This window comes from Fistularia commersonii, chromosome 12 (genome assembly GCF_037954325.1).
Source record: "Fistularia commersonii isolate RoL2024-O1a breed Wild chromosome 12, RoL_Fcom_v1.0, whole genome shotgun sequence".
NCBI lineage: Eukaryota > Metazoa > Chordata > Actinopteri > Syngnathiformes > Fistulariidae > Fistularia > Fistularia commersonii.
In genome coordinates, this window is record NC_141295.1 from 11,580,823 (window position 1) to 11,593,118 (window position 12,296).

The 12,296-nt window shown below is 39.4% G+C and overlaps 1 protein-coding gene across 3 annotated transcripts in view; it reads left to right on the forward strand.

The window, feature by feature from the left end:
• Positions 1–12,296, forward strand: part of palm3 (paralemmin 3) — a 39,101-nt gene that overhangs the window by 24,602 nt on the left and 2,203 nt on the right. For 2 of the 3 annotated variants that reach the window (XM_086157099.1, XM_086157100.1), the window contains exons 2-7: positions 4,356–4,408; positions 4,895–4,975; positions 8,587–8,702; positions 9,107–9,173; positions 10,541–10,592; positions 11,851–11,904. In XM_086157099.1, coding sequence (XP_086013225.1) covers positions 4,364–4,408; positions 4,895–4,975; positions 8,587–8,702; positions 9,107–9,173; positions 10,541–10,592; positions 11,851–11,904 — 415 coding nt within the window. In that variant the 5' untranslated portion in view covers positions 4,356–4,363. The remainder of the gene's footprint in view (positions 1–4,355; positions 4,409–4,894; positions 4,976–8,586; positions 8,703–9,106; positions 9,174–10,540; positions 10,593–11,850; positions 11,905–12,296) is intronic. The other variant, XM_086157101.1, reaches the window with a different exon arrangement.

The following is a 12,296-nucleotide window of genomic DNA, read 5'->3' on the forward strand; positions in this document are numbered from 1 at the left end:
CAAAAGCAGCATAATTGTATCACATAAAAATGAAATGTCACTGCATGACCTTTTAATGACTCCCACCACATTCTGTCCCGGGAGACCCCAAAGCTGTTTTACCGACCCTGTGTATTTTATGTGTTCAGTGGAATTAGCTTTTTCAAGAACATGTTTTTTTCATCTTCAAACAGTCACATTTTAACTTTTAAGCAAACCCATGCATCCAGTTCATTTCATTACAGAATCATCAGCTGACAGACCCAATCTATTTTTTTCTACCCAATGAAAACCGCTTCTTCTGAGACATTGTCCAAGCGTTCATAAGTTTCTAATTTTCACGCTCCTCTGCTTCCAGGGTCCATCTCAGGATCCAGGTAAGGTTGCTGTACTCTCACCTCACTCGAAAAATATGCCAGCATGTCCATTTTGGACTGTAGTACTTTATGTGAGTAAGCTAATTTTTGGAACGTGCCTTGGATTCCTGGAACTTGGGCTTTTCATAGACTGTTTATCCAGTTCATCTGCTGGATCTATGAGATGTATGAAACACTGCCAATAACGCTACTTTATGCATGCCAGTTAATACAGAGCTACAGTGGTCTCAGGAACTTAATGCTGTGTTTCAGCATATTTACCACTTTCATCGTCCTTCAGAGACCCTTGAAACCATCAGAAAATGCTTCAGTTGTGCATAGTTTGAAAAAATATAAGAATAATAATTTGGGTATTCTTGTGTACTAGATCTCTCTGGATTAGATTGCATTTCACAAAATCCTTTGTCAAGAAAGAGATCTGGAGTTTTGTTTTTTTCATCAAAAAATAGCCTGAAATTCAGCCCGACTAAAGTGTGCGCCTGTCTGTCTGTCTGTCTGTCTGTCTGTCTGTCTGTCTGTCTGTCTGTCTGTCTGTTCATGCACATGTGTTTGAGAAGGCCACAAGCTGTGGTACTAAGTAATTCTTTCAAGTTTTTCATTCCAGACATCCAACTGTTCTTCCATCTGTTCCCACAGAGCTAATGTCACTACTTCAGCACTCAGCATTTAGACTTCACGGCACCTCACTATGCAAATATACATTGTTATATAAACATGCATATATATACTGAAAGAATTTATGCGTTCTTTTACACCAAGGCAAAAGGAATGTTTGCAATGAAATCAAGTTGACACTTTGGTTGTCTTGAATGACTGAGATGCTGTTAGACTTCCTATAGATAGATAGACAAACAGACGGACACGGGCACACACACACACACACACACACACACACACACACACAAATGAGCAGTCTTTACAATTGACTGGCATTTGTCACTGTCTTGTACAGTAACACAGCACCTGAACTGAGATTATATTGCACAAGTACAATCCAATGCAATTCATTATCTCAATGCTTAATGCTCAGTATACTTATGCCCAGACTCTTGAGTACTTTCTCTGCTTAAAGACACTGTTTCATCCTGTTTACACTTTTTTCCCTTTCGCTGCGTCTGTCCTCTCTGATTGAGTCTGAGTTTGAATACACACCTTGAAAGTCTTGAGCGCAGGAGGTCATATGGCTGAGGTCAGGCAGCCATTGATTTGCATAACTGGGAAATGTTTACTTAGGACACACTGTTTCCTCGAAAAAGAAACAAGCTGGCTATTTTTCTTTGCACTTTGTCTCTTCAGTCAGTTCAGGTATGATTTCAGTATAGTTCAACGTGAAACCGTTACTGTTACTTGACGTATTTGTTTAATAGTGATGTTTTTTCACAGGGAGTCATATTGCATATAGTGTTAACCAACAGAGGTATGATCTAGTGAAGCAGTATTTTGTTAAATACATTTAAATTGTTATTGTTAAATGAATTTGATAAACATTTCGCTTCTTCACCTCAATGCACAATAGCATGTTTTATTGAGGGAGTGTCATAAAATTTGCTGTTACAGTAAAAATTTAGTAGTCATAAGCGAATTTTGGATACTGTACAAAATATGCATGGCATCTCTTGCGGTGGGTGTAAACCTGGGAGATGGGGTGTCTTTGCTGCACCAAGATAGTGTTAGATATCATAGGCTGATTGAGGCATCGAGAGAGTGAAAATAAAATGTCTTGAATAAATGTGTCTCTTACAGTTCTCAAATGTTGAATGCTGAATAGTTTAACCATTTCAGCTCTCAAGCATGGATGAAATGAATCATCCAAATATATTAAGCCTTCTTTGATATCGCTGTTCAGATGTCATTTTTTGGTCTGCAGGTAGATTGACCTGAGTTTTTATCTTATTTAATCTCCCCTTTTTCCTGTTCTGATTATACATTTTAAGCTCAGGTTAGTCTTTTAGAGCACTTGAAACCCCTCAGCTGATTCAGGAACACTTCATGAAGGCTCCTAGGTTGTTCCCCTTTCTTCATTACTATGTTTATGCTTGAATCACATCTTGCTTGACAGGTAAGTAAGAGAGTTTCATGTTTTTAAGTTATCTATGTTTTTATTTACAAGACGTGTCTTCCCACCAACCGCACCATAAGTACCACTATTTTTCTGTCACCTCAAGTCCTGTCTTTTTCCTTCTGTCTCTTCTAACCGAACCATCTTGACTTTCTCTCTTTAAACTAACTTTATGACTTTGTCAGCCTTCCTGCTCGATCCTCCTGTACCTCGTCTAATTATCGAAGTCAGTGCGTGTCTAAAGGGAGCTCCTCAATACCTTCTCATCAAAGCCTCTGTTTGTGTTTGCTTGTTTATCTCTGGATGCTATTCTAGGCGCTCTCCTGGAGCCCTGATGAGACACAAGCCTCCCGTCCCTAAGGAGGGTTATACTGTAAGCTGTCACAGCACCTCCAGTCATCCAAAACACTACCAAAATGAGCTTTTGTTGCTATACCTCAGTTGCTCTCGTAGGGAAAATTTTAGATGAGGAAACATCCTCTGGCATGTCTTTCATTACAATGGAGGTGTCTTGAGACCTGAATGTTTCCCCAAGTCTACTTGCTTTGCGTTACGTGTGCTTCATTCAAACTATACTATACAATGATTATGTTGACCGCATCACATTATAATACCTGAAGGTTTGTGGTAGGAGTTCTTTTTGAGTTAGAATACAGTAGTTGCTCACTTGCTCACTATAAAAACTAAGAACCCCTTTGTGGTAAAGATCCATGATACTGGATAAGTAGAATAGCATAGACTTTACAGAGGGCCTTCTAGAGAGAAACAAGGAGGACTCATTCTAATACCTTCACAAACATAAGCATTTGTAACTGTGTGCATGTGTGCATGCGTCCGTGCTCACACATTCTCTGTCTGTCTGTCTGTCTGTCTGTCTCTCTCTCTCTCTCTCTCTCTCTCTCGCTCTCTCTCTCTCTTTCTTTCTTTCTTTCTTACCATACAGTACCTGGTTATGTACCTAGCCTCCTCCCCCCACCAAAGAAAAGTCCATACTTTGTGGTAGAAGCCTCATGTACAGTTTCCCACTGAAATAATCTGCATCCTCTTTAACATAGCGGTGACGTCATACATGAACTTCTTTGGAATTATTTAGAATAGTATGTGCCTTAATCCTGTTTTAAGAATTTGGACAACGGATAGTAAAAAATAAGGAGTAGGCCATTGGGAAAGAAATTTGAGTTTAAAAGGAAGCAGTTGAAGGACAACAATACAATTTAAATGTTTTAATGAAGAATTCAACTAACACACTCTTCGAAAAATAGTTGCTCTACTGAGAAGATTTCAGTGGGGATTTTTTTCTAAGACCAGAGGATGGTGGGACTTCATTAAAGGCTGGTTCTTTGATTACTCTATGGTATTTTGTGAACCTCTTTGTTTTACCGAGCTTAGATATTCCCATCTTTAGTGTTGGTTCACAGAAAAAAATGCCATCGTCCATGCTCATTGTGCTAGTGATGCCTGAGGTTATGTCACTGACGGAAGAAAAGGCTTAAAGGAGTGTGGGGAAGGCATTTATGTTAAGGTTGCAAAATACTTGTCTAATTACATACTTCACAAATAGAAAGGGTACCAATCCAACCCCTCTTTTTGTGTTTTCAATACTAGCTCTATATCCTCGGATGTAGCTGAGATTGGGACTCCTTGACTTTGGAAAGTTATGCAGAAGTGCTGTTCATTTGTCTCCCTCTGCAGATTCAAATGACCACAAATGCATAAATACTTGCAATGGTGAAAAAATGTGAACCTAGAAAGCTAGGTAATGTCTCAATGGAGGACAAAAGAAATCTTAATTATTGTTTTTGGGAGTCGTAAATAATTAATGTAAAATCCTGGCCAAGGTTCATTTTTTAAGCCACAGAGGACAGAGACCCCCGAAATGCCTTAGAATATATGTTTAACCTCTGATCTTTAACCTTTGGCCTCATCTTATTGTGTCACAGGTGCCAGTATGGATGAGGCAGAGAAGTACAAACAGCGACTAGAGGCCATCGCTGTGAGTTCACACACACACAGACAGACACACACACACACACAAATTGTGTTTACAGGGAGAAAGAGACTTGTAGCCGTGTTCGCTCGGCTGTCTGTCACTACTAAATAATTTAAAAGAAGTGCTGTTTGGTGAGCAAAGGAGTCCCTGGTTCCTCAGTCAACATCAGGTTGCCATGGTTGTACCTGATGTCTGTGATAAATGTGTCCTTGTGACAGATGGTCGACCAGGTTTTACTCTTTCCCAGTTTGGCTTATTCATTACTGTCTCTTCTTCTGTGTGACTGTTAGCAAATTCTTAACTCCTTGTATGTTTGAACAAAATGCTCCTGATTTCAATTTTTCTGTCTACATTTTCTCAATAAAAAGAACAACAACAAAAAATACATCATTAAATGAATAGTGTCACAACCTCTTTACTGAGCTCTCAAAATGAATATGTATAATCCCTTTCAATTCCTGTCCCTCTCTCCTTCCTGTCCTCTTTCAGGAGAAGCGTCGGCTACAAGAGGAGCAGGACAGAGTAAAACGAGAGATGGAGGATGAAAAAATAAGACTACAGCAACTCAAGGTCTGACATAAATCTCATGATGTTCTGAGCAGTCTCAATCTTTCACGCACATGCACATGCACATGCACATGCATGACAGGAAATGTTGTCTGGTTCCAATTTGTTCCCTATTTTCTAAACCTATGACTACCAGCTTACATTTAGTTTTCATAAAGATACATATCATTTATCTGTATTTATACATTCTAAATGTGCAAAAAGGGAAAAGTAAAACAAATGGCTGACTAAATAATAATACTCAAGCTTACACAGAAATAAAAGAGAGCCACCGGCAACATCCAACAGAAGCAGCCAAGAGCAAAATAATGTAAGCTGTTGTTCTGCCAGAATCATTAGTGTGCATCTTTAGTTGCACATATGTTTCCTTCAGTAGCAACTGCAGTGAGTGAGACAATATGATGCAATTTCATTGCTAAATATTGGCTTCTTTAGAGATGTGCACCTAGTGTTAACAAGAAATAGTCGGCTGTACATCTGACTCCTTTCAGTTTTGAATGAGGCCTAGAATTAATATGAGAACATTTGATTCTCTTAATTTGTTTTCCTGCTCACAAGTTTTTGATACAGACCCAGACTGTGACAAAGGAGTAAAAATATTGAATTGGGTCACTTGAAATCTGAACCATAGAAGCAGCGACGTTAATACCCCATAGACTCATTCTAACTTGTTAGCAGACGGACAGCCTCCAATTGTATTTCCTTTTTGCGCACATGCTCCCAACACTCACATACACAATTTAAAGTGGGCCAGACTTCCTGATCAAACCGGACCCTTGCAACATGGAAGGCTTCCTTAGCTGAAATCAGATATTATGAGAGTGTTTACACACTATGAAAGTCACAGTGTTTCCCTATTGTTTGCACATGATTTCCAGGTTGGCGTTCCCACTTCCTACTCCACTGTTTTACACTTCCCTTGGGGAACATTCCTCAAATTGTGTATATTTTGTGTATGTGTGTAATCAGGTATCCATATGTGCATCAAATTGTAAATGACACAGAATGTGTCTGATATTTACACTGTGAATTGAATGTGCGCTCGTGGACAATAATGTTTCATTATCTGAAAACATGACATTGAGGCTGTACTGGGCGTTTATCTTTGAGGTTGTAAAGACCGCATTGCTTTTAATAGCTTAAAATGGATTTGCGCGTCATAATTTTCAAATTTTACAATGATTTGTCACACTTCTTTAGAAAAAGAAAGTTGACAGGAGGCGGTGGCATGGTTAGGAGTGCAGCATCACAAATTACAGCCTCCCAAATGATTAAAATAAGTAAATCATTCTGTCAAGCAGATTCAATAAAAATCCCTAATGAAGGCAGGATTAATTGCTGGGCTGTTATATTACACTTGATACTAAACCTACAGGGGTTGTAAGGTTTTTGCTGATGGGTGTAGAATGTTGTGATTGGAAGGAGCCGTAGCCCGAGGTATGCTCCTGCCCTGCAGGAACATTTAGAAAGGCTTGTGTCATGCCAGCCAGGCGCTCAGAGCGGGGAACAGTGTAAGGCTTGTTCTGCTCTCTGGGAGAAAACACAGTGATGGTCTTGTGACGCTTATAGCTTGTTAGGCAGCTACTGACTTACGGTTGCCAGATATTTTTTGGAAACATGACACCATAGGTTTGAGGGGAGTTTGACATTTCAGATGCTTCCATCTTATGGGGCAAAAAAAAACAAACATTAGCCTCCACAGTTGCTGTAACGATAGCTGTTTATCTAAACTGCATTTGTATTTAATCTTTGTGTCAATAATCACATAACTGCAGTAAGAATGACAATATTTTATCGTCTCTGACGTAAAAGTCCTCATATACTTGTCAGGGTCAGCCCGAGATAGAACTGTGTCTACAGTCAGAAAGGACTGTTTATTTTTCTCAGGGTCATTTCAGTGGCCCAGATTTTTGCTCAGGGAAAAAAGACACAAATATCTGCAGGTTGCAATATGGGAAAATCATTCTTTATAAGTTTTTTTGAATACCGTCTGTTTCAGACTATTTCACTGAAGTTTTCAATACGTACAGCGCAAAGCATTGTCTGTTTGTTTTCATTTCTTGGAGCTAAGTTTGTCATTTTAAGGAAATGTGCACATACATTTTTAATGAAATTGGAAAAACATTGAATATTTGTTCATATGATGTGTAATTTATTTATCTGGGACAAAGTTTTGCCGCAAATTGTGTTGAAAGTGGAGCCTGAACAGTGTGTACAGTTAGTTGTTGCTCGGTTGCAATGTCTGAGCAGCAACCACTATCATTATGAATTCAAGATTCAAAGCACTTATTGTCGCATACACGGTGTAGAAACCTGTTTCCCTGTACAGTGAAATTCCTACTTTGCTGTCCGCAGTGCATTTGGATATGTATTGATAGGAAGAGTGTAAATATTATCATAAGTATGTTAATATGTTATCATAAATACTGTTCAATATGAACAGTGCAATGGATCAGTGGCAGTGGAAAAAGACATTTGAGTGCAGTTTGGTGTGCAACTCACAAAGTGCAGGTACAAGGATGAGTGCAGTTTAAATGGGCAGTAGTAACATGTGTAGAAAGAATGAATGTTAGCTGTTTAGGAGTCTGATGGCAGTTGGTTAGAACAAGTTCTTTAATCGTGTTGTTCTACATTACAAACTCCTGTAACTCTGGCTGGAGAGTTACAGGAGTGTGAACAGTCCATGTTGGAGGCGGGCGTGGTTCTTGGTGATGGAGGCAGCTCTCCTGTGGACTCTGTGGAGATGGATGCTCTGCTGAGAAGGCAGTGGGGTTCTGGCAATCCTCTCTGCAGTCCTTACCACTCGCTGCAGGTGTCAGCGGTCCAGGGCAGTGGTGCTTCCGTACCTCGCGGTGATGCAGCTGGTCAGGATGCTCTCAACAATGTAGACGTAGAAGTTGCTGAGGATCTTAGGCGACATGCCAAACCTCCTCAGCCTCCTCAGGAAGTACAGCAGCTGTTCAGCCCTCCTGACGTCTGCGTGGTGTTGAGGGACCAAGTGAGGTCCTCGTTTATGTGGATACCCAGGTATTTTAAGCTGCTCACCCTCTCAAACTCTGGACCTCGGAGGAATAGTGGCTGATGAGGTCTCCTCTCCTTCCTCATGTCCACTATCATCTTCTTGGTCTTGTCCATGTTGAGGGTGAGGTTGTTGTTCCCATCACAGTGAAATGCAAAATTTGCCTATTTGCCTTGTAAATGCTGTCATGCAGAGAATCTGATGAAAAGTTGTGAGTCTGGTAAATAAATTGATCAGCCATGTTGGACACTAAATTATATGATTTCTACCTAAATTTGAGGTGCATCTCTAAATGACCAGGAGCAGTATGTCAATATTCAAGATATTACATTTCCTGTCTACAACCAAAGGCACCTTGGCATATTATCAGTATTGACTGACATATGTTCAGGTGCATTTTCTGATTAAACCCAGGGTGTTTTAAAATTTGGACCGTGGATTTGGCCAGCAAGAGGCATGATATTTTAATCTTTATTTTACTACACAACGTAGACCGTGGGACACAGATACGCGTTTGGACTCAGGGATAACTCAACAAAATCACATTGCAGTCAGCTCATTAGTTGTCCCTCTTCTCTCCCCTGTCTGATTCCAGAGAAAGTCTCTCAGGGACCAGTGGCTGATGGAAGGAGCTCCTTTGTCCCCGACCTCCCCGGACAGCCCTCGCTCCCCCCTGTGGGGTACTCCGACCCAGCATTCTGAGGGACAGAGGTATAAGTACAGTCATGGTGTGTGTGTGTTCGAGTTGTGACAGTATTCTGTCACATGTTTTATTTATCGAGATGAGTTGCCACATTTCCATTCTGCATTTTCTTAGTTTATGAGGTGAAAATGTTTTGTTTTGACAAGTAGTGAGCCATAGTATAATCCCGCCTTCACAGCTGCGGGGGGGGGGGGGGGGGGGGGGGGGGTTGAGGCTTTTTATAAAATACTATTAAAAAGTGTCACACGTCGTACGTTTCAGGGCTTGAAGAACACAACAGTATAGAATGAAGCTGACAAAAGAGTAGCTGACACCGTGTTCTTAATGGAATTATCATAACTCAACTTTAAATATATTCTTGCTTTGTATTTACATCATTGTTTGTGCAACCTTGTGTGTGTTTGTTCCACAGGTTGGATAGTCAGTTGATAACAGGAGAAGGAGAGGAGTTAAAAGAAGAGAGGCAGGATGGCGAAAATGTGAGTAGAGCTCCTACATGCAGTCTGTGGTCACCAAGGGGGTAAGAAATTGTTTTCCACAACCTCACTCCATCCTCTCTCATTAGGTTTTAAAATGTCATCAACTTTTATCTGTGGGTTTCTGCAGTTCTTTGCTGGCTGTACCTTTGATGTAACACCAGATGTTGAACAGAGAGAACTTTACATACAAAGCATGTTACATAAACAATTCAGCTCTTGATCAACTGCAACGTCTTTAGCAAAGCATCTGCATATTTACATCACCTCACAGTTCTTTACTGTAGAATAAATTATTACTTCTCCCCCCTTCCCTGTTGCTTTCTCAGAGATTTTTTACAGAACGTTATCATAGCAGGCATTAAAGAATACTTTTCTTTTCCTATGGTCAACATTCAACGTGATTTACCGTTCCCATCCCACCAACAAAAGGCATGTTTCTTTATCCACCTAATTCATAATAAGGTACCATTTAGTATGAACAAATTACACAATATAAGAATATCATACTTCATGAGAGATACTTAGTGTTAATATCAGCTTTTCTTTCATGTTTCTATGTGCACACATATGACATATGATACACACACAAGACATATGACGGTAAACAGGCGTTCATGAAAATTGCTTGGAAAAAAATTATTGAGTTATTTGATGAAAGATTTGCTTCAATGGATTAATGCATTATCAGTGCCACATGCTAATTAATGATGGCAAAATAATAATTTGGATAAATATTCAGAAACCAATTTCATTTCCATGAACTCAGGGTTTTTTACAGCAGTTTCTCAAGTACTTTCCAATTTCCACATGCTTTTACAACCAGTTATTTTAGTGGGTTTCTATGTGTTGACACTATGTGTGCAGCGCAGCGTTATTATAAAAGATAATATCCAGTAATAACATAGTGCTTTTCTCCTAACCAGTACCAGTTGGGATAGAAGTTTTAAAAAAGGTTAAAACTTCATTAGGTAATCCTTCTAGGCAGTCTGGCATTTACCTTTTGATTAAAACAATTATTTATGTCTCTTCCTCTCTGCAAGATGTGTCCAAATTTAGTTTAGCTTTTTTTTCCACATGCCCTATGGAAATGTCTTGCTATTTACTGCTGATCAACCCATGACACTGTCAGTCTAGTCCGAATGTAAAGGCTGCTGTATGAAAACACAAGCACAACCCATTTATGACATTTAGCAGATATGTTGAGAATATTCCTATTTACAAGGGCAGAGGCATTATCTGTCCATTTTCTCAAAGCAGTACATCTCATTCTTTGTTTTTCATTTGTTTCCAGAATTCACTATAGTGTGCTGCAAAATTGCAGGATCATAATTTCAATGACCAATCTTTATTTTCTCTTAATCCAACAGGAGGCAGTAACAGTGACAGACGAAGGAAGCGGAGAGTCTATTAAAGTCAATGGTAGGCTGAAATGATACATTTATGGACGACATTTTAGAACACGGTCTTTGGCCTGTATATAATCTTTGAAAATGCAGGGCCTGGCAATCGTTGCCATTCACTATTTTATTCAGTTGATGCTGCTTATGGGTGTTGAGTATGGTATTTAATTGCTCCTGGTCTAAATCTTGACTTGATAGTCCAAAGAATTTCAATGCTACACATAGTGTTATTAAAACATACATCGGCTGCTCTTTACTGTCTGATATTAAGTCCTAGCATTTTGGTTTTGCTACTTGTGGATTTAGAGGCAGGCAGTGGTGAAAGTTTTCTAATTGTGGAGGTTTTACACCACTAACCAGCCGCTCCTGCTTGTGAGGAATTAAGGTGCTCATGCTCTATGAAAACATTTCCCAGGTGTTTGTTAACCCATCTGCTAACATTAACTCATGGTTACATTAAAGCTCAAGAGGCGGTCTCATGATTTCTCACCCTGACACTTTGAGTTGTTGCCTTGATACTTAAAAAATAAATGTTCCATTCCTCTGCTTCTCATGTGTAAAATAATTGTCTGTAACTATAAAAAGTGTTGAACAGTAAATGCGTACAATTCAAGCTTTTTTATGTGATATCTGCTCCTTTTCCACCCAAGAAAAAGGATTCTGCGGTGCTCTTCCAATTTGCCGGGTTAATTCACCAATCCTGTCTCACTCATATGCACACTTTCTCACTCCCCACACTCCTTTCAGCCATTCCCTGGCTCTCTCAACACCTTTTATAAGTTATGCCGCTTTTTATAATAATGGACCTCGCGGAGTTCAGCTCAGACCAGGGAGTGACGTTCCTCTTTGATCACGCAAATTCCGTGCTGTGTTTAGACGCTGCCTCACTGGCTGCTGCCACCTGTTAGCCACAGCTGTGCTTCTTCTGCTTTTAAAATGATAATGCAATACATTTTCATTTGCCTCGGTTATCCTCCTTTGATGCTCTGTGTTCATCTCAATCTTTTCCCTGAAAAATTATAAATTTGGAGAGGATACTATTTATACAGAAGGAGACTGACCATACATTTTCCGCTCAAGTTAACCCATATCGTGATATTTCCATAACGCTACATGCTTCTTTCCTCAATTAAAAATTCAAGACAGTCAAAACAGCATTATCTTAAAAAACATCAAATGTGCAATCAAATCAGTTTCTCATCATGCAGTACTTTACTGTACTTGCTCTGTGTCGCTGCCTGCTAATTTTGCATCAATTCAAATGATCGCCTTCTCAGATATGGATGAAGATGGTGCCGTGCAGAATGGAGAAAACCATGCAACAGAATTAGGTGGGTATAACGGTTTGTCACTTGTTGGACACTAACATGCACTAATAAATTCTCATAAATTTAACATGATCAGCACTGCATGTTTTAAAATGCTTAAAAAGGCTATATGTCTTCTGTTTATGTTGTTGTTAAAACACATCTATTGACAGCCCTTTATAGTTTATGAAATAAACAATAGATTTTCTTTTAAACTATAGATTTATTGCTGGTCATAAAGAGGGGCAAGGAATGGCTTGCCTGTTTCACAAAAGAGATCATACACACTGATGAATATTTATGCATGATGACTTAGGCTTTTGCATAGAAATACTAATATTAATATGATGTGGAGTGCATTGCATGCGGTTTGAGAGGACAAAAGGTCAGCTCCAGCTGCCAAATGGGATTAGAAT